General features: G+C 55.9%; 2 protein-coding genes, 1 long non-coding RNA gene and 1 other non-coding gene across 7 annotated transcripts in view; 2 read left to right on the forward strand and 2 right to left on the reverse strand.

Annotated features, from left to right (window-relative positions):
• NARF (nuclear prelamin A recognition factor) overlaps positions 1–9638 on the forward strand; it is a 30673-nt gene extending 21035 nt beyond the window's left edge. For all 4 annotated transcript variants that reach the window (XM_074021041.1, XM_074021043.1, XM_074021042.1 and 1 more), the window contains 6 exons: positions 66–184; positions 2362–2491; positions 5144–5207; positions 6231–6368; positions 6894–7051; positions 9297–9638. In XM_074021041.1, coding sequence (XP_073877142.1) covers positions 66–184; positions 2362–2491; positions 5144–5207; positions 6231–6368; positions 6894–7051; positions 9297–9538 — 851 coding nt within the window. In that variant the 3' untranslated portion in view covers positions 9539–9638. The remainder of the gene's footprint in view (positions 1–65; positions 185–2361; positions 2492–5143; positions 5208–6230; positions 6369–6893; positions 7052–9296) is intronic.
• Positions 9639–11399: 1761 nt separating this feature from the next.
• LOC135967800 (uncharacterized) lies at positions 11400–13218 on the reverse strand. Its single transcript, XR_010582086.2, has 2 exons — positions 13117–13218; positions 11400–13016 (listed from the first exon to the last, which is right to left on the reverse strand). It is a non-coding gene; the product is annotated as an uncharacterized lncRNA (long non-coding RNA).
• Positions 13219–16257: 3039 nt separating this feature from the next.
• On the reverse strand, positions 16258–16329 carry TRNAM-CAU (transfer RNA methionine (anticodon CAU)). The gene has a single exon. It is a non-coding gene; the product is annotated as a tRNA-Met (tRNA).
• Positions 16330–16803: 474 nt separating this feature from the next.
• Positions 16804–19790, forward strand: LOC135967801 (uncharacterized). Its single transcript, XM_074021044.1, has 2 exons — positions 16804–19337; positions 19652–19790. Exon 1 carries the CDS (start codon positions 18352–18354, stop codon positions 19276–19278), a length of 927 nt encoding a protein of 308 aa, XP_073877145.1. The 5' UTR covers positions 16804–18351; the 3' UTR covers positions 19279–19337; positions 19652–19790.
• Positions 19791–20220: the final 430 nt, after the last annotated feature.

Here is a 20220-nt window from a genome sequence, read left to right on the forward strand (position 1 = left end):
GGTGCGTGGCAGGAAGGTCCAGAGGAAGCAGTAAGGAGCTGACCTTGGACCCCTTCTCTCCCCAGGCTGGGTCCGATACGCCGAGCGGGTGCTGGGTCGTCCCATCACTGCCCACCTCTGCACTGCCAAGTCCCCCCAGCAGGTGATGGGCTCTTTGGTGAAGGATTATTTCGCCAGACAGCAGGTAAGCTGACCTCTCTGTGGAGGGCAGGAAGGGCAAGTGAGGGAGGACCATGGCACAGGGGCCCAGGAAGAGGAGGTTCCCCATCTGTCCGGTGTGGTCATGGCCCCCCAGGTGAGCAAAAAGGAAGCTGTGGCTTCAGGAAACATTAGCAGTGCTATTTCTCACCAACGCCCATCTCTGTTCCTCCCTTCCTTCCTCTTACAACCTCTTTCTTTCTTCGTGGCATCTGGTCGTTCTCATGGGCCCATTCGGGGTAGACATGCTGCCCACGCTGCTGAGAATGAGACCCAAGACCTTGCCCAGAGATGCTGCCTGCCTGCTGTTGGGACGCCTCACCCAAGGAGGCCTAGAATGGCCTGTGCCCAGAGGCCAAGGGCCACTATCATTTCGGGAGCCAAACCTGGCCTCCGCCCTGGCCTTTTCCCTCAGACCATGGGCATCACATGACTTCCTTAGCCCCTTCTGTGAGATTCTGCAGGCCCATGATGCTGTCTTCCACTTGATGGAGTGAGTCCCGGCCTGAGGCTCCTGCGTGGCCCCTGCCTCAGCCCATCACGTTCTCCCTTCCCACAGCCCTCTGTGCCCCCAGGTCCTCCCAGAACTCCCTGATGTCTCCAAGGCCACCCTCAAAGGGACCCTAATCCATGGTTTATTCTCCAGCCGCTGGCATGCCCCACACTGCTCTTCTCAATCAGACTTTACACCTCCCTCCAGGGGAGCAGCCGTGTCCAGGCACTGTGGTAACTGGAGTAGAGGACAACATCAGGATCTTTCAGACATTTGAAGTCAGCCTACAAAGGCACGCACATTTGGCAGCCTTGTTATTTTAGCAATAGGCAGTGCTTTCTTTCTACCTAGTTTCTTTCTACCCATAAAGTCATAATTTGGCAAATGGTAAACATGATGTCAGAGTGTACGCGTCCAGTTTAGGCAGGACCAAGAAATGAGCTATGGGACTTTATGTCTGTCCCTTGTCCTGCCCCCACCTGAAGAGAGCCATGTGTTTCTAGGTCTTCCACGTGCTGCCCTCTCCCCTGGCTGGAGCCCAGAGCTATGTGTCGTCCTATAGGTGCTGTGAGGGGCAGCTGCAGAGACGCGGCCTCCAGCAGCCCCTCACCTGACTGTCTGGCACAGCTGCGGCCGGGGCGGGTTTCCTCTTTTGCTCCGCCCCTGCCCTAAATGGGGCCTTTCCACCCAGACCTCACCACAGGATCACTTGGCAACTGCTGACTCCTGGCTTTGCCATCAGTTCAGGCCCAGCCATAGGCACCTGCTCTGTGTGGCAGGGCCCCAGGAGAGGGGTAGCTTGGGTGGGCATCGCTTGGGAAGATTCAGGAAAGCCTGTGGGTGAAGTAGCCAGCACATACACACACACGTGCGCGCGCGCACACACACACACACACACACACACACACACCCTCGGGCCTGCCACAGTGGCTCCATGCCGGACCAGCAACAGCTCCACACCAGCCGGACCTCTTGCCTGTTTTGTCCCATGTGCACAGGTTCGGGAGGAAATGGGCTCAGCCTTCCTGGTTCTTCCAAGAGGCTCCACTGACTGGGGCGCTTTGCAGATGGTTTGGGAGTACCACACTCAGTCCCGAGGGAGGCAGCAGACACGGATGGGGTGCTGGTGCTCGGTAGAGTTGCAGAGGGGATGGGAGCCAGATGTGACTACAGCAGCTTCATCTGTGGGGCCCAGCCTCAGACCCACAACAGTAACAGCCCCAAGAAAGTGCCGCATGCGGACAGGCTTGATGGCTCACACCTGTAATCCTAGCACTTTGGAGGCCGAGGCGGGCAGATTGCCTGAGATCAGGAGTTTGAGACCAGCCTGGGCAACACAGTGAAGCCCCATCTCTACTAAAGTACAAAAAATTAGCCAGGCATGACGGCATGCGCCTGTAGTCCCAGCTACTCAGGAGGCTGAGGCGGGAGAATCGTGTGAACCCAGGAGGCGGAGGTTACAGTGAGCTGAGATCATGCCACTGCACTCCAGCCTGGGGGACAGAGCGAGACTCCGTCTCAAAAAAAAAAAGAGAAAGTGCTGCATGCAGTGTCTGGAGGGCAACAGCGGGGGGCAGTCGGTCTCCCATCCCTCCTGTCCTGGGCACCAAGTGTAAGCTGCCATCATCACCTCTCCACCAGCCCTAAACATGGGTGTCCCTCTCCCATAGAACCTGTCTCCAGAGAAGATTTTCCACGTCATCGTGGCCCCTTGTTATGACAAGAAGCTAGAGGCTCTTCAGGAAGGCTTTCCCCCCGCTTTGCATGGCTCCCGGGGCGCTGACTGCGTGTTAACATCAGGTGAGAGGTGGGCGGGGGTGCACCTGGGTGCTGGGGGATTCTCCGACTGGCCAGTACACACCGGAGCCAGGCAGATCTGTGTCCCAGAGCCATCTCAGTGCCTGCCACTGTGGTCACTTGTCTGAAGTTACTGACAGCTGGGAGGCCAAGACAGGTGGATCACCTGAGGTCGGGAGTTCGAGACCAGCCTGACCAACATGGGGAAACCCTGTCTCTATTAAAAATACAAAAAATTAGCTGGGCATGGTGGCACATGCCTGTAATCCCAGCTGCTCAGGAGGCTGAGGCAGGAGAATTGCTTGAACCCAGGAGGCGGAGGTTGTGGTAAGTTGAGATCACGCCGTTACACTGTAGCCTGGGCAACGAGAATAAAACTTCGTCTCAAAAAAGAAAAATAAAAGATAAATCAGGTCTCTGGGAGAACCACTCGGGCAATATGGTGGCCCTGACTTTACATTACAGTCCGTGCAGGGTACTTACCTCTTTTTTTTTTTTTTTTTTTTTTTGAGACGGAGTCTTGCTCTGTGCCCCAGGCTGGAGTGCAGTGGCCGGATCTCAGCTCACTGCAAGCTCCGCCTCCCCGGGTTCACGCCATTCTCCTGCCTCAGCCTCCTGAGTAGCTGGGACTACAGGCGCCCGCCACCTCGCCCGGCTAGTTTTTTGTATTTTTAGTAGAGACGGGGTTTCACCGTGTTAGCCAGGATGGTCTCGATCTCCTGACCTCGTGATCCGCCCGTCTCGGCCTCCCAAAGTGCTGGGATTACAGGCTTGAGCCACCGCGCCCGGCCGGTACTTACCTCTTGGTAGGAAAGTTGTCTATAGCCATAGTGGGTCTCCTTCTCACAAACCAAGTCTGCACTTAAAACACAAGTGAAGTTTTTTTTCATTCAGAGTAAAATGAAAAAGGCACGTTTGCTTCAGTGACATTGCCTTTACCACTGTATTGGCCACTCCTTTCAGATATTAAGACCCTACAGTGAGTTCTGTGTGTGTTGTGGATGGAAGTCATTCCCTGGAATTAGGTAGAACCCGTTCAGAAGAATGTTGACGTCAGTTGGTGGGGGAAGCTTAAGACTGTTAAAATTCTGGTGGAACTGTTTTAATTGGTCTCGGAAAACAGGTCCCGGCAGGTATGTAGATTAGGTACGTGAGGCAGAGAGGTCAGCTCTCAGGGACAGTCTTTAAGGATGCCTATGTCCCTCACAGTCCCCTGACTTGAAATTCTAGCATGCAGATGCCTCTGGAAAGGTCCCCACCCTACAGGCACAGGCTCCCTGTGGGGTGACGTGGCAGGGGTGTTGAAGGATGAGGGACAGAAGGGCCCTCAGCACTGCCATCCTTCACTCTCAGAGGAAGGGCCCGGGGGCCATCTGCTTGTGTTGACAAAATAAAAACATGCGCAGCAGGCTATCAGAAGAACCATGTCCAGCCATCTTTTTTCTGAGTGCAGATTTATAGGAAATTATGCTATTTTCTTACCTGTGTTTCCAGCCATCTCACAGCATCTGATGTGATGCCACAGCCAGGTTTTAGAGGCTCAGTTTTTCTATTAAGGGTTTTTTCAGGCATCTTCATGTAAAAGGAAATACAGAAAGAGGTTCTCACTTTCAGTTGATCTCATTGCAGAATAACCATATGTCATGTAAATGTAGCTGGGTGCAGTGGCTCAGGCCTCTAGTTCTAGCCACTCAGGAGGCTATGGCCGGAGGATCACTTGAGCCCAGGAGTTTGAGACCTCACTGGGCAACACAGTGAGACGTTGTCTCTTTTTTTTTTTTGAGACGGAGTCTCACTCTGTTGCCCAGGCTCTGCAGTGGCTCCATCGCAGTTCACTACAACCTCCGCCTCCCAGGATCAAGCGATTCTCCTCCCTCAGTCTCCCAAGTAGCTGGGATTACAGGCGCGCACCACCACGTCAGGCTAACTTTTGTATTTTTAGTAGAGAGGCAGTTTCGCCATGTTGGCCAGACTGGAGATCTTGTTTCTTAAAAAAAAAAAAAAATGGGCTGGGCACAGTGGCTCACACTTGTAATCCCAGCACTTCAGGAGGCTGAGGCAGGCTGGTCACCTGAGGTCAGGAGGTCGAGACCTGTCTGGCCAGGTGTGGTGGTGCACACCTATAATCCCAGCTACTCGGGAGGCTGAGGCAAGAGAATCGCTTGAACCCTTGAACCTGGGAGGCAGAGGTTACAGTGAGCCAAGATCGCACCACTGTACTCCAGCCTGGGCGGCGGAGGTGAGACTCCATCTCAAAAAAAAAAAAAAAATGCACCCAGTATATATTTCATCATCCTATTTCTGTGAGCTTGTTGTAACAAAAGTTTTCTGTTTCATGCAAAGTGGACCAAAAAAGTTTACAGATTTTCTGCATGGGAAAATCACGGAGAGATTGTTTACATAAATGCCGCAGTTCGAGGGCAGAAAGAGGAATGGAAAGAGGAATTCGAATTGAATTCTGCTTACATTTTATTAGTGTTTGATTTTATTGGCCTCGCTTTGCCCTGTAGATGGACTCCACTCCTGCTGTCTGTGATGGAGATTTCATAGGAGGGAGGTCATCCAGGGTCACTGATGTCAAATTTCCTGCAGGGGAAGAAAAGTTCCTGTGGCCACCTGTGTCTTTTCAGTGTCTCTTACTTCATTTGTCTGTAGGTGAAATTGCTCAAATAATGGACCAAGGTGACCTCTCAGTGAAGGATGCTGCCGTCGACACTCTGTAAGTGGCTTATCTGGGGAGAGTCCTCTGGAGGGCAGGACCTCCCGTCAGCCCTGCCAGCCGCCTGACAGGCCCAGGGCTGCCCTGCTTTATGATGAGGCCATGTGAAGCACTGAGATGCAGTCCCCCGGGCCCCCGCCACAACCCTCAGCCACCCTTCTAGCTGTTGAGTGGGATACCATTCACCAGGGCTGCCAGGGAGTCAGGAGGCTTGGCGGGCTTCCATGGTGCGATTGCCACCCCAAACCCTCGAGGAAGGACGGGAAGCATAAACAGCTTTGTGCTCGCTGGGGCAGGGCCGTTCATGTGTGCGCCAGCCCCCTTCTTCCTGAGTGCCATCTGTGCCTCACGTTCCACTGTGGGGCAGTGGGGCAGCTCCCTCAGGCCCCTTTGCACCAAGAGTGGCAGGCTGGGTTCTGCTGGGGGCGGTGACCTTGATACCCAGCAAGGCCTGGGGCTCCTGCTGCACCCCAGGCACTGGGCAGAGAGCACCATAAAGGCAGCGGCGTGTGTCCTCGCCAACACTCTGCATCCCAGGTGCTGCCTTCATGCCCTTTGGGGGGAAGGTGAGATAGAAGTTAAGCATCTGTGGGGCCATGCATGGTGGCTCACACCTATAATCCCAGTACTTTGGGAGACTGAGGTAGGAGGATGGCTTGAGTCCAAGAGGCTGGGGTTGTAGTGAGCTATGATTGTGCCACTGCACTCCAGCCTGGGAGACAGAAAAAGACCCTGTCTCAAAGAAAAGAAAAAGACCATAAGCATCTGGAGCACCTGCAAGAGCCTGTGCATGGGCTCGGCGTGACTGAGAGTCCTCCGCCTGGCCCGAGCATCAGGCATGCCCTCCCGAGACCCCTCAAGATGCTAGAAATGGGACTTTCTCCAAAGTTTAAACATTTGTAGAGGATTTAGCTTCTTTGGTGGTGCCCTTGGATTGTGATGCCCTCTGGAAGTCTGGTTTCACGCTTGCTGTCACTGTACATCGGCATTCATGATGGACTTGTTTTTTCTCTGCCTGGTGAGGTTTGGAGACTTGAAGGAGGACAAGGTGACGCGCCATGATGGAGCCAGCTCGGACGGGCACCTGGCACACATCTTCAGACATGCGGCCAAGGAGCTGTTCAACGAGGATGTAGAGGAGGTCACTTACCGAGCCCTGAGGTGTGGGGCAGCGTCCACAGCCTGTCTGTGCCTGTGGTCAGCACGTGTGCACGTGTGATCTGTGCATGTGGCGGTTCTGTGTATGGAGTTTACACCAGTCACAATCGAAAGGGCTTTTTTGTGTTTATTTAGAACTTTTATTTTGCTGACATTCCAAACTCACATTAGAAAGTGTTCTTGGGTGGCTCACGCCTGTAATCCCAGCACTTTGGGAGGCCGAGGCGGGTGGATCACAAGATCAGGAGATTGAGACCATCCTGGCTAACACAGTGAAACCCCGTCTCTACTAAAAATCCAAAAAATTAGCCGGGTGTGGTGGCACGCGCCTGTAGTCTCAGCTACTCGGGAGGCTGAGGCGGGAGAATGGTGTGAACCTGGGAGGTGGAGGTTGCAGTGAGCCGAGATCGTGCCACTGCACTTCAGCACGGGCGACAGAGCAAGACTCCTGTCTCAAGAAAAAACAAGTGTTCTTAAGTCACAGATAAAGGACTTGATGGATCAAAATTCTCTGTGTTCATTTTGTAGAAACAAAGACTTCCAAGAGGTCACCCTTGAGAAGAATGGGGAGGTGGTGTTACGCTTTGCTGCAGCCTATGGCTTTCGAAACATCCAGAACATGATCCTGAAGCTTAAGAAAGGAAAGTTCCCGTACCACTTTGTGGAGGTCCTCGCCTGTGCTGGAGGTGAGGCGCCAAGAGCAGCACCTGGCTCTGTCCCCCGTGGGTGCTCGGGCCACACTGGTCCTGCAGCTGCCAGAGAGACGGTGTTCTTGGCCACCCAGAGCCTCTCTCAGCCCCGAGAGCTTTGTAGGGTGTGGATGTTCCCATGGGGCTTGTGCTGGGACATTCTAGGCTCCATTGGTTTTGCTCTTTCCCTCACCCCACATAGCGTGTGGGCATTCTCTTGGGGACGTGCCCTCAGGAGGCCCCACATGGCACCAGGTGAGAGTCAGCCCGTGGCAGCTGGCTTAGAGAACAAATCACAAGAGTCGAGGCCACTCTGCCTGGGAGAAACACCCCTGCCTCCTGCCAGGCGCCAAGGATGAGCCAGCTCTGTCCTGAGTGATGGGAGAGAGCAGTGAGAGGTGGAAGCGGGAAGGGGTGTGACCCAGCCTGGGCCTGAGGGGCTCCCTTGCTGCTTGGAGGGAGGGTGGGCCACCGTGGGCTACGATCATCCAGGCACGTGAGGAAGGGTCCCCACCTGGGGCAGGAGGAATGAGAGGACAAGAGGAGGCCAGGACAGGGTGGGGGTCTCCGGGAAGGATGTGCTGAGGGTGAGTGTCAGAGACGAAGGGGACCCCCTGCCCCTGACCCCTGGTGGGGAAATGAGGACCTTTGTGCCATTGTGAGTGGGGGGGGGCACCACGAGGGACTTGAGTGGAAATGCTGGGTGCAGGTCAGTGGGAGGAGTGGCTCCACTGATGTTAGATGAATGGGACAAGGTGTGAAGCCACAGGACGGGAGGGGCCCCTGGGCAGGGCACAGACAAGGGTGCAGTTGGAGGCCCTGCCGTAGTGTCCTTCAACACAGAGGAGGGGAGGTCCCAGCCAGCACTGACAGGAGGGTGAGGGCAGAGAGGCGAGCATGTGGCCTTGGAGGCCTCACTGAGCATTCCGGAGGCATGGAAGGGTCAGTCCCACAGCTGGGCTGAGGAGCAGCCAGGAGGTGGGCCATGAAGCAGGGCCTCTGGGAGGGCCTCTGCATGCAGGCAGGTGGAGCTGGGGCCTGAGGAAGGAGAAGGTGCAAGCCAGCCCCCTGGGAAAGTGGAGGTTGGAGACCAACTGGGGTGCCACCTTGCAACCCATGGGGAGTGAAGTTTAACCGGGAAATTTGCTCCAGATGTTTTAAATGAATACACTACTAAGAGTGACATCATCTAACATGCTGGAGAGTAAGTAGCATCAATAAATAGGAGACACATTTTTACTCAGGCCAGTGTTGGGTGTGTGGGCTCATGGCTGGGCTCACAGCTCAGCTGCCTCCGGTGCAGCCTCCAGGCAGCACCCAGCACACTTAACACGTGTGGTGCAGGCAGGAGTGGTTTTACTGCTTGTTCACAATCCCTGTGCTATCTTGGTTTTGCCAAATTCCAAGAGAAGTTGGAAATCGGGATTTGCATACAAAGCCAGTCAGTTCTAAAAGGCAACTTAGGTTTTAGGTAAAACCATTTTATGGGTGATATAAATGGGTAAGAATGAGAGGTACATGGGTCCGGGTGCGGTGGCTCACGCCTGTAATTCCAGCACTTTGGGAGGCCAAGGCAGGCAGATTACCTGAAGTCAGGAGTTCGAGACCAGCCTGGCCAACATGGTGAAACCCTGCCTCTACTAAAAATTACAAAATTAGCCGGGCATGGTGGCACACACCCGTAATCCCAGGTACTTGGGAGGCTGAGGCGGGAGAATTGCTTGAGCCCAGGAGATGGAGGTTGCAGTGAGCCAAGATTAAGCCACTGCACTCCAGCCTGGCCGACGGAGAGAGACTCTGTCTCAAAAAAAAAAAAAAAAAAATGAGAGGCACACAGGGCTATGAGTCTGGGATTAGCGTCCCTGAGGGCCTTGGGGAAGACCCTGGCCTGTGCAGCCAGCCCTAGCCCTACACCACGCAACGTTCCACGTCCCCTTCATTCCTCTCCCGCTTGCAAACTGTCTTCCCTATGACGCAAAAGCTTCCTTAAGACTATCGCGGCTGGGTGCGGTGGCTCATGCCAGTAGTCCCAGCTTGAAGCAGAAGGATTGCCGCTTGACTCCAGAAGTTCAAGATCAGCCTGGGCAACATAGCAAGACCCACCCCGCATCCCCCAGTCTCTACAAAAAATTTAAAAATTAGCCAGGCAAGGTGGTGTGTGTCTGTAGTCCTAGCTGCTCAGGAAGCTAACGCGGAAAGATCGCCTGAGCCCAGGATAAACTTACCTGTGTTTATCTTTCAGGATGCTTAAATGGCAGAGGCCAAGCCCAGACTCCGGATGGACATGCGGATAAGGCCCTGCTGCGGCAGATGGAAGGCATTTACGCTGACATCCCTGTGCGGCGTCCAGAGTCCAGTGCACACATGCAGGAGCTGTACCAGGAGTGGCTGGAGGGGATCAACTCCCCCAAAGCCCGAGAGGTGCTGCACACCACATACCAGAGCCAGGAGCGTGGCGCACACAGCCTGGACATCAAGTGGTGAAGTCAGGCCAGGGCCTTCCAGCTGCTCTTAGGGCCAGAGCCACTCTCAGTAGAGGGAGGGGCTGCCTTGAGTGGAGTATTAAAGACACTTAAGAAAACTGCTGAATGGGTTACTTTGGTTTCTCAGAGTTCCCTGCTATCCCGTTTATTGGAGGCCCCTCAGGCAGTTTCATGTGGTGCTATCTTCATAATAGGTGTGGGATTGGAACTTTTTTTTTTTTTTTTGAGGCGGAGTCTGTCGCCCAGGCTGGAATGCAATGGCGCCATCTCAGCTCACTGCAACCTCTGCTTCCCGGGTTCAAGCGATTTCTCCTGCCCCAGCCTTCCGAGTAGCTGGGACTACAGTCGCACACCGCCGTGCCCAGCTAGTTTTTGTATTTTTAGTAGAGATGGGGTTTCACTATGTTGGCCAGGCTGGTCTTGAACTCCTGACCTCCTGATCCACCCGCTTGGCCTCCCAAAGTGCCAGGATTGCAGGCGTGAGCCACCGTGCCCGGCAGATTGGAACGTTTTAACATGAAAGGAGCACTTCCCCGATTTATCCCTTTATCCTAAGATTGTGAAAAAATCCCAAAGAGTGAGAATGGAGACAGACTACTGTATTTTAGGTGTTAAAAAAAATTCCAGAAAGTGTCCTGTGACGAGCTAAGACCCCCAGAGGTGGTAACACACATGCCTCGGAGGTGATTTGATGTGGGAATGAGGGCAGAGGCGGGGCAGCTGTGCCTGTGGCCCTGGGGTTGTTAGGGCAGGCAGTCCACAGTCCCAGATTCCTGCCCATTTTGGCTCTTTTACCCACTCATATTTTCCTTGAAAATGTTTTTGACAGAACATTAATTGTCAGCCTTTTAGACTCAGGAGACTCATACACAAATCTGAATTTCCAGCTTTTCTTAGAAAAACTAATTTCTGACAACACTAGGCCCCATTCCTCACAGCCAGTCACCACCCTCCTCCCATTCCTCACAGCCAGTCACCACCCTCCTGGACCATACTCAGCCCTGGGCCATTCCTCACAGCCAGTCACCACCCTCCTGGACCACACTCAGGGCCCTGGAGGCCTGGCGACCCAGGCCCCAGCTTAAACTTGTACATTCAGTCTTCGAGTTAGACTTGCATTGCGGCAAGGGAAGGGCCTGACAAAGGTGGCAGACACGAGAGTGGAAAATTGAGAAGGCTGCCCGCACAAGCTGGGTGGGTGCGGGCGAGCCCCAGCTCCTCAGCACTGTCATGAGGTGGGAGTCGGGTAAAGGCTCTGTCCGACCCTGAGGGGTTGAGGATGCTCGGGTGGTCCAGCCTCTCGCAGAACACTTCCCCGTCACCCTTGGCAGACAGGTTTCTTCTCACACACAGCCCTGGCCCATCCACCCGCCATGCAGCCCTCTGTGCTCAGGGTGATGGAGCCCCCTCCATTCTGGCACGGCACTGCGGGCATGAGCTTGCCTTAAAAAGAAAGGAGAGGCTGGGCATGGCAGCTCTTGCCCTATAATCCCAGCACACTGGGAGGCCACGGCGAGAGGAGTGCTTGAGTTCAGGAGTTTCTACATGGTGAGACTCCGTCTCGACAAATTTTTTTTTTTTTTTTTTTGAGACAGAGCCTCAGTTTGTCACCCAGGCTGGAATGCAGTGGCGCGATCTCGGCTCACAGCAACCTCCACCTCCTGGGTTCGAGCGATTCTCCTGTCTCAGCCTCTGGAGCAGCTGGGCTCACAGGCGCATACCACTGCGCCCGGATATTTTTTGTATTTTTAGTTGAGACGGGGTTTCGCCATGTTGATCAGGCTGGAACTTCTGACCTCAGGTGATCCGACCACCTCAGTCTCCCAAAGTGTTGGGATTACCGGCGGGAGCCACTGCACCTGGCAAAAAAAAATTTTTTTTAAAGGAGAAAGCAGTTTAACCATGGACAGTGAAACAGAGCTGGCAGACACCTGAAAATCCGTGGAACTGCGCAGCTGCACCCTAGGGCTCATCCCAGGAGAAGAGAGATGTCAGTGTGGCCGGAGGTGTCCTGAAGCACTGGGATTGGGTTAACTCGACTGGTGGCCTTCCCAGCCCTCCGTGCTGCAGAGCCTCTGTACGCTCGGCTGCCTTCATCTCACTCTGCTGTGCCTGTGCACCTGTCCTGTGGATAACTGCGTATATTGTGTTCCATTGCCTGTCTTGCTGGATGACTGCATATATCATGTTCAGTTGTGTATTTGTTTTGCTTTCAGTCTATATACAGTTGGGTTTCCAACCTCTGATTCTGGAATAAACAGTTGCAGCGTGTCTGAGTGAATGGTTGAGTGAGCCTAGCCACCTGCTGCCCCAGCAGGGCCACATCTTGTGGTGCATTGCCGTCCTCACCACGGCCACGCCAGGTGGCCTCGCCTGTGCTTCCTGAGCTGCCACCTGGTGTGGAGTCAGGAGAGTCCTCTGTCTTCCTCCAGGAAGATGCTCACCAGGCCCAGAGCACCAGGAGGCGGCAGAGGGCCACCCTGCTACAGTGAAGAAATCACCTCCCGCAGTAACCACTGCACAGGGCACCACAGCTGAAGCCATCCCTGCAGGTCGTGTGGGGCGGCCAGGCTGAGGGACTGGGCACCAACATGAGATGCTGGGGTCCCCGTGCCTGCTGGTGGGTTATAGCTATGGGGACCGTGTGCATTTTGTTCTGCACAGGCGAAAAGTGGCGAGAGTTCCTTCATTATAACAGGAATGCTATTAGCGGCCAGACCAAGGCGCCTAGATGTGGTGCGAGGCAGCACGCTGGTCGGGGAGGATGGATGGTGTGCCCGGCCCGTGCCCGCTGGTGAGCCAGGCTGGTCCTGGTGCGAGGCAGCACAGTGGTCGGGGAGGATGGATGGTGTGCCCGGCCCGTGCCCGCTGGTGAGCCAGGCTGGTCCTGGTGCGAGGCAGCACACTAGTCCAGGGGGATGGTGTGCCCAGCCCGTGCCTGTGGTAAGCCAGGCTGGTCCGGGGGGATGGTGTGCCCAGCCCATGCCCGCTAGTGAGCCAGGCTGGTCCTGGCGTGAGGAGGAGGAGGAGAAGATGAGCCCTGGTGGCATTCCGTGCTGGCACCACCATGTAGGAACACGGCCATGTGTGCTCTGGTGCTGCTGTGTACTGCAGGGGCCCGAACATGTCTGATCTGATAAACGTGTGTTACCGTCCCACGTTGAATAGATCTGCTCTTCGGTGCCTGTGGTCTGAGCAGCAAAGCCCAGATTTCTCAATTCCATTTCCACCTGTCCTGAGAGCTTATACGTGTTGCAGCCAGTGTAGACTGTCCACACTGGTCCTTCCTTAGTGTTGCTGGAGTTGCAAACAGGCTCATCCACTGTGCCCGCCTGTTGGTTTGCCGCTTGCCTGGGGTGTGGATCTAGGGTGAACCCTTGGGTGTGTGCTGGCTTTGAGGGTGTCCCATGGCCTCATCTGCAGGCCCAGAGCTGAGCAACTGAGGCGTTTGGACACATGGCCTCCCACAGTCGTGTGACCTTCACGCTGAGTCTAGACCAGAGATGTCAGAGGAGGGAACGGGGCCCAGAGCTGAGCAACTGAGGCGTTTGGACACATGGCCTCCCACAGTCGTGTGACCTTCACGCTGAGTCTAGACCAGAGATGTCAGAGGAGGGAACGGTGGCCCAGGCAGGGCTGACTTGCCAAGGCCACTTCGCCTCTAGATGGGGCCCGGTGTTTATGTTTCCACTGCAAACAGAGCATCTGTGTAAAGCAGATCAACCCTCAACTCATGGTGAGGAGCCCTCAGTCGGCCGCTGCAGAGGGCGAGCTGTGGGTTTTGGGTAGAGGCCGGCTCTGCTTTCTGAGGAGGAGCCTTGTGTTCTGAAATCAAGGAGAGCAGGTGCCAGGGCTGAATGCTTCAAAGCTGAAATGCAAATTGTCCGATAGGCAAAGGTTTTTATTAAGTATTCAGCACAGTAAGAAGAGGAAGTGCTCACGGCTGCTGGCTGGAGTGCAGTTTGGCAGTAACACCCCAACTTGATAAAAGTCGTATAGCTCACGCCTGTAATCCCAGCACTTTGGGAGGCCGAGACGGGCGGATCACAAGGTCAGGAGATCGAGACCATCCTGGCTAACATGGTGAAACCCCATCTCTACTGAAAACATGAAACATTTTTTTTTTTTTTTTTTTTTTTTTTTTTGAGGCGGAGTCTCGCTCTGTCGCCCAGGCTGGAGTGCAGTGGCGCGATCTCGGCTCACTGCAAGCTCCGCCTCCCGGGTTCCCGCCATTCTCCTGCCTCAGCCTCCCGAGTAGCTGGGACTACAGGCGCCGCCATCACGCCCGGCTAATTTTTTTGTATTTTTAGTGGAGACGGGGTTTCATTGTGTTAGCCAGGATGGTCTCGATCTCCTGACCTCGTGATCCGCCCGCCTCGGCCTCCCAAAGTGCTGGGATTACAGGCTTGAGCCACCGCGCCCGGCCGAAAACATGAAACATTAGCTGGGCGTAGTGGCGGGCACCTGTAGTCCCAGCTACTCGGGAGGCTGAGGCAGGAGAATGGCGTGAACCCGGGAGGCAGAGCTTGCAGTGAGCCGAGATCCGGCCACTGCACTCCAGCCTGGGCAACAGAGCAAGACTCCATCTCAAAAAAAAAAAAAAAAAGGTCGTATAGCTTAGCTGTTAGGAACTGTCCCTGGAGCAGTCCACCTCACAGGTGCCCAGTGCGCAAGACCTGGAGGATGTCTGTTCTACGTCTGCATTTGCTGTAAACAAGCTGCAACAGCGAACTAAAAGCCCACCGGGGCAAGTGTCAGGACATCCAAAGCTGGGGTTCTAGGAGTGGTTAAAGTACAAAATGGATGTTTATGTCCTGATATGGACTTTTTTTTTTTTTTTCTTCGAGACAGGGTCTGGCCCCGTCACCCAGGTTGGAGTACAGTGGCACCATCATGGCTCACTGCAGACTCAACCTCTCAGACTCAATCAATCCTCCCACTTCAGCCTCCTGAGTAGTTGGGACTGCAGGCATGCGCCGCTACTCCCAGCTAATTTTTTGTACTTTCTGTGGAGACAGGGTTTTGCCATGTTGCCCGGGTTGGTCTGGAACTCCTGGACTCAAGTGATCTTCTCCCTTGAGCCTCCCAAAAGTACTGGGATTACAGGCGTGAGCCACCGCACCAGCCTGGTTTGAAATTTGATTAAAATAAGGAGGAAAACCTGCAAGGCAGAGTGACAGACACGGCATCTGCATGGTGAGTGTGGACGAGTGGCAGTGGAATTGGGAGGAGGGACTGGAGCGGGAGCAGTGGCTGCTAACCACTGCCAACACTTCGCCTCCTCTCTGATGCCCCTAAGCCTTCCTCTCACATCGATCTTGGCAGAATCCTCCTGTTCCTCTGTCTTCGGCTTTAGCCACCATCAGGGTGTCTGTCCTGCAATTTCCCCCCTCCTTTTTGCCCTGTCATGGAAAGACCATGTAGCAGCCGGCAGTCCTTCCCCACTCCAGGCCCAGAGCACAGTGTTTGCAACTGTCCTGGGCTCTGGTACCTGAGGAGTCTGTCCCTGAGCCAGTCTGGACACAGACAGCCAGGCAGCAGCACGGGCACTTTGGGATGTCAGTGCCATCCTCATGGGTACTGTGTCCACGTGGGATGCCGGGGCCTGGTGGTGGGATGTACGGGGAGTACTGCGGCTGCATTTCTCTCCTGTTGGAGCGAGGTTCTCACCTCCAGCTTCTGATGTCAGTGGAGCGGGAATGCCAACCCAGAGGGCCATAACATCCCAGCCCCAGCCCCCCCCCCCCGCTTTTTTTTTTTTCTGAGACAGGGTCTCATTCTGTCACCCAGGCTGGAGTGCGGTGGTGCAATCTCAGCTCACTGCAGCTTCGACCTACCAGGCTCAAGAGACCCTCCCACCTCCCAGGTAGCTGGGACCACAGGCGCATACCACCATGCCCGGCTAATTTTTGTATTTTTTGTGGAGACAGGGTTTCACCATGTTGCCCAGGCTGGTCTCCAACTCCTGACCTCAAGCGATCCGCCTGCCTCAGCCTCCCAAAGTGCTGTGGTTACAGGTGTGAGCCACTGCACCTGGCCTTGATCTTCTAGCCAAAACTAGAGAGAGAGAAAGACAGAAAGAAAGAACGTTAAAAGGGAAAGAAAAGGCAGGAACCCCTAAGCCCACACCCTCAGGAAAGGAAGGGAAGAGAGGATGGGGATCCAGCCAGACCCTTTTGGCAGGAGAACACTTGCTGGGTTCAGGAGGGTTCCCTGGTGAGTTGGTTGATGGCAGGAGGCTCCCTGGCAGCCGGACAGGGAGAAGGGTGCCAGCCTCTGCAGGCACCTTTGGCCACGTGGAGGAGCAGATCTAAGTGTGGCCAGGGAGGTTTCAAAGCCTCAAAAACGCTGCAGACAAAGGATGCATGTACTGTGCCCAGACCCTGTTCTCTAAGCCATGAGCAGGTACTGATGGGGGGGTCCCGGGCCAGGTGGACACACAGAGAAGAGGACTGAGGAGTACAAAACCCCTCCCCCGCTCTCAGGGAGGGTTCTTGCCCAAGCCAGGGAGTGCAGAGGGCAATAAGCCCACTACTGCCATCCTCATCCTTCCCGGGACTAGGCTGTGAGGCAAGGTGGGTTCACATCGAGATTTGAACTCGGATTGCTGCCGCTGCCCATCCTCCACGCCTTGACACGACCAGGGATGTTTACTGGGGCCTGGGGGGGGAATTAGAAAGGGGCCCACAGGCTGCCCAGTCAGGAAGGAAAACAAGTCCATAGCAGAGGATGGTTTCGATCCATCGACCTCTGGGTTATGGGCCCAGCACGCTTCCGCTGCGCCACTCTGCTGACTGTGAGGGGGAGCGTGAGTCAGATCATGACCACACGAGTCATCTCCCTGCAGGCGGCGACCTCTACTGGCCAACAGGGGCCAACCGAGGACTGACTGGGCAAGGCACATGCTCAGCCTACTCCTCTTCTCTCAACTTCTTATAAATAAAACTCTCTGAATTCATGTCCTTTTCTGCTGTTAAAACATTGGCTGGAGGCCGGGCTTGGGGGCTCACACCTGTAATCCCAGCACTTCAGGAGGCCAAGGTAGGCAGATCACCTGAGGTCGGGAGTTTGAGACCAGCCTGACCAACATGGAGAAACCCCATCTCTACTAAAAATACAAAATTAGCTGCGTGTGGTGGTGCTCACCTGTAATCCCAGCTACTCGGGAGGCTGAGGCAGAATTGCTTGAACCCAGGAAGTGGAGGTTGTGGTGAGCTGAGATCATGCCATTGCACTCCAGCCTGGGCGACAAGAATGAAACTGTCTCAAAAAATAAGAAAATAAAATTAAATTAAATTAAAAACTGTTGGCCGGGCACAGTGGCTCACGCTGTAATCCCAGCACTCTGGGAGGCTGAGGCAGGAGGATCACTTGAGCTCAGGAGTTTGAGACCAGCCTGGGCAACACAGGGAGACCCCGGCCTCTACAAAAAATACAAAAAGAAAACATGGCCAGGGGTTGGCAGCGAGCGCCTGTAGTCCCAGCTACTGAGGAGGCTGAGGTGGGAGGATCGCTTGAGCCCAGGAAGCAGAGAGCAGAGATCGTGCCACTGTGCTCCAGCCTGAGCGACAGAGCCAGACCCCAGTCTCAAAAAAAACAAAACAAAACAAAACAAAAACCTGAAACTCCTGGGATCCAACTGAAAGTATGAGCCGGGACACTGAAAGGAGACAGGTGCAGCTAGTCCAATGAACTGTCTGTGAGGAGCCACGGTCAGCACGGAGGCCTGAGCCCAGCAGCCTGGACCCTGTGAGAGCTGGAGCTAATGGGATGGGCCACCAAACAGGAGGCATGGCTCTCCTGAGAGGAGCCATCGACCCTCGGCCAGGCAGAGAAAGAGCTGAGGAATACCCAAGCCTCTGCTCCACCCTCCAGTCTCCTTGCCAGTGCCTCCCATTGGCTGCAGCCCGTAGCTGTCTTGCCCGCTGCCTTCCAGACGGCCTCGGGTAAGAAAGGCGGAGGTGGGCCTAGAGCACACATCCCAAAGCACTACAGGAAGCAGCTGTGGCCCTACGCGTATGGCCACGTTGCCAAGAGCACCGGAGGGAGGGGAGGCTGCAGCCAGGGAACTCTGTGATGCTGCTGGCACCCGGCAGGGCACAGGGTGCAGCCCTGGGCTCAGAACCTCCAGACTGGGGGCTGCCCATGGGGTGAGGCTCCCTGTGCTGCACCCACAGGCCTGTACTGCAAACCTGCACCTCCGCAGTCTAATGGGTGTTGTGTGAGTCTTACAAACCCAAGCACACGGATACAGGAACAGAGGTGAAAAGGTGTCGACTGGGAGAAGACAGGGAAGTTCAGGACTGTCCCGGGCTGGGCCAAGCTGCTAGGCTCAAAACCAGATTGGAGGGTTGGTGTCAAAAGCTTGCTGATGAGGTGTGTAGGATGCACTTCTTGGAACAGGCCCAGAATTTGAGAAGAGATGGTCCCCACTCTTCTGGGTGTACCAGGCAATCTAAAGATGCGGGCCGGACTCTCTCCAGCCCCCTTAGTGATGCTTGTTTTACGGCATCGGACCAAAATGGTCATGAGGACACGGAAGGAGGGCACGCCCAGGCTTCTTTCTTCGTTCAAGCCTGCCCGGGCAAGGGCTCCTGCTAAAATGTTTTGGCGACCAAGCACACATCGCAATACCAGTGGGGTGGGGCAGCCCGCCCCTGGTGACAGGTGGCCTCTCTCATCCTCCTCCTGTGGAAGGCGCAGGAGCCAGGCTGGAACAGACCCTGAGGCTGGACCTGGTCGGATCTGCGTCCCCGCAGGAACCCACTGTCGCTGCCCCTGCACGATGCCCGCCCACGGTGGCAGCAACAGGCGATGGGCCCGTGCAGGTGGGAAACCGATTTTCCTCTCAGCTGCTCGCCCTCCGCAGGTCCCAAAGAGGGGCGTCGGGCGTCCTCCTCACACAGCCTTAGAGGGGAGGTCGGCACCAGCGTCTTTCCCACGCCCCTGGCAGATGCGCCCGCGGCTTCTACCCCGGATGCCCGAGCGTCAGGTCAGCGTCAGCCGCGCGCGCCGGAAGCGTTTACTCGTCCCGATCCCCGGCGCGGAAGTCCGACTACGAAGCTGCGGCGTCGCAGGCGCCGCCTCAGGCCCCCACCCGACCCCCCCTTGGGTTTGCGGACAGAGCTGGCGCCTCTGAAGGCGGAGGCGAGGGTCCCGCTCCTGGACGGCTCTTGTCCCTCAGCGGGAGCCGCCGGCGGTCACGTGGGAGGTCCCGTGGGAGGCCACGCGGGGTCACGTGGGTGGTCACGTGGGTGGCCTGTCAGGTGCTCGGCGACACCTTCGCGCGCAGCCCAGGCCCTCACGGGGGCGTCCGGTCCGAGCATGCGCAGCAGGAGGCGCGGGTGTCCACAGCGCGGCGGGGCGGGAGGCCTCCCTGTCACCCCGAGCCCGCGGGTCTCTCACCCCCGACCCCCGCCGACCTCCCTCGCACCCCGGCCCCCGCCACCCTCCCTCGGCGCTCGGGACAGGCTCGGGACGCTGGGGCCGGGTCCGAGCACCGAGCAGCCCGCGCCTGTCCTTAGGAAGCCCAGGGAGACGCGGGGTATTCGCATGCGGTCGGCGGGGAACGGGCGGCGCCCACACCCCCGCGCTCGGAGAACTCCCCAGTGCCGCCTGGAACGAACGCGGTGCCGCCCGACGGTGCGGGCTGCAGGCCCTGCCGCTTGTCGCGGCGATGGTTGGAGGCACGGCTCTGAGGAGAGGATAGAAAGGACCTTGTCTCCGTTCCCCGGTGGATGAAAACGTGCTTGTTACCGCGAGGCGTTTAGAAAAGCTTCTGTTCACTGTGGATTCTGCGGGTAGCGCCCCGGACACTTCGAGGGTTGCGGTCCGATCGGGCCGAGCCTCTCCCGTGTGCGGGGAAGGATTTCAGGCCTTTCGAGGGCCCCGCGCAGGGACTGGCCCGGAGTTCCGCGCGTCTTCCCCGTGGCGTGTTTCGTTGTTTTTGGTAGAGGATGGGGGGGGGGGTGTCACACTTGCGCATGCTGGTCTCGAACTCCTGAGCTCGGTGGATCCTCCCGCCTCGGCCTCCTGCGCGCTGGGAGTGCGGGTGTGAGTCACCCCGCCCGGCCCAGAGCGGCTTAACACCCGCTTTCCATCGTTGTGATTGCAGGAGACACGCAGGCCGACTTCCATGTTGACCATTCACTCCTCTCCACTAATGACACCACGTACGTTCTGTTCCTTTTGCCTGTCCGTCAAGAAGAGGCCTCGTGTGTTTTTATGTGATTTCTGTGTGACCCAAGTCAACACATGCTTCGTGTGCGCTGCGGAGCCTTTGTGATTTTCCGGGGTTCTCAAGATACTCACCGATAGGGCCGGGCGTGGCGGCCCACGCCTGTAATCCCAGCACTTTGGGAGGCCCAGGTGGGTGGATCACAAGGTCAAGAGATCGAGACTATCCTGGCCAACATGGTGAAACCGTGTCTCTACTAAAAATACAAAAATTAGCCGGGCTTGGTGGTGTGCTCCTGTAATCCCAGCTATGGGGAGGCTGAGGCAGGAGAACCATTTAAACCTGGGAGGCGGAGGTTACAGTGAGCCAAGATCATGCCACTGCACTCCAACCTGAGTGACAGTGGGAATGTCTCAAAAAAAAAAAAAATTCATTGATGTGAAAGACTACCTGATGTGGGTAATGTCGGTCTGATTTAAAAACCTATACAACCAACCAACATAGGC

This window comes from Macaca fascicularis, chromosome 16, assembly GCF_037993035.2.
Source record: "Macaca fascicularis isolate 582-1 chromosome 16, T2T-MFA8v1.1".
NCBI classification, from domain to species: domain Eukaryota; kingdom Metazoa; phylum Chordata; class Mammalia; order Primates; family Cercopithecidae; genus Macaca; species Macaca fascicularis.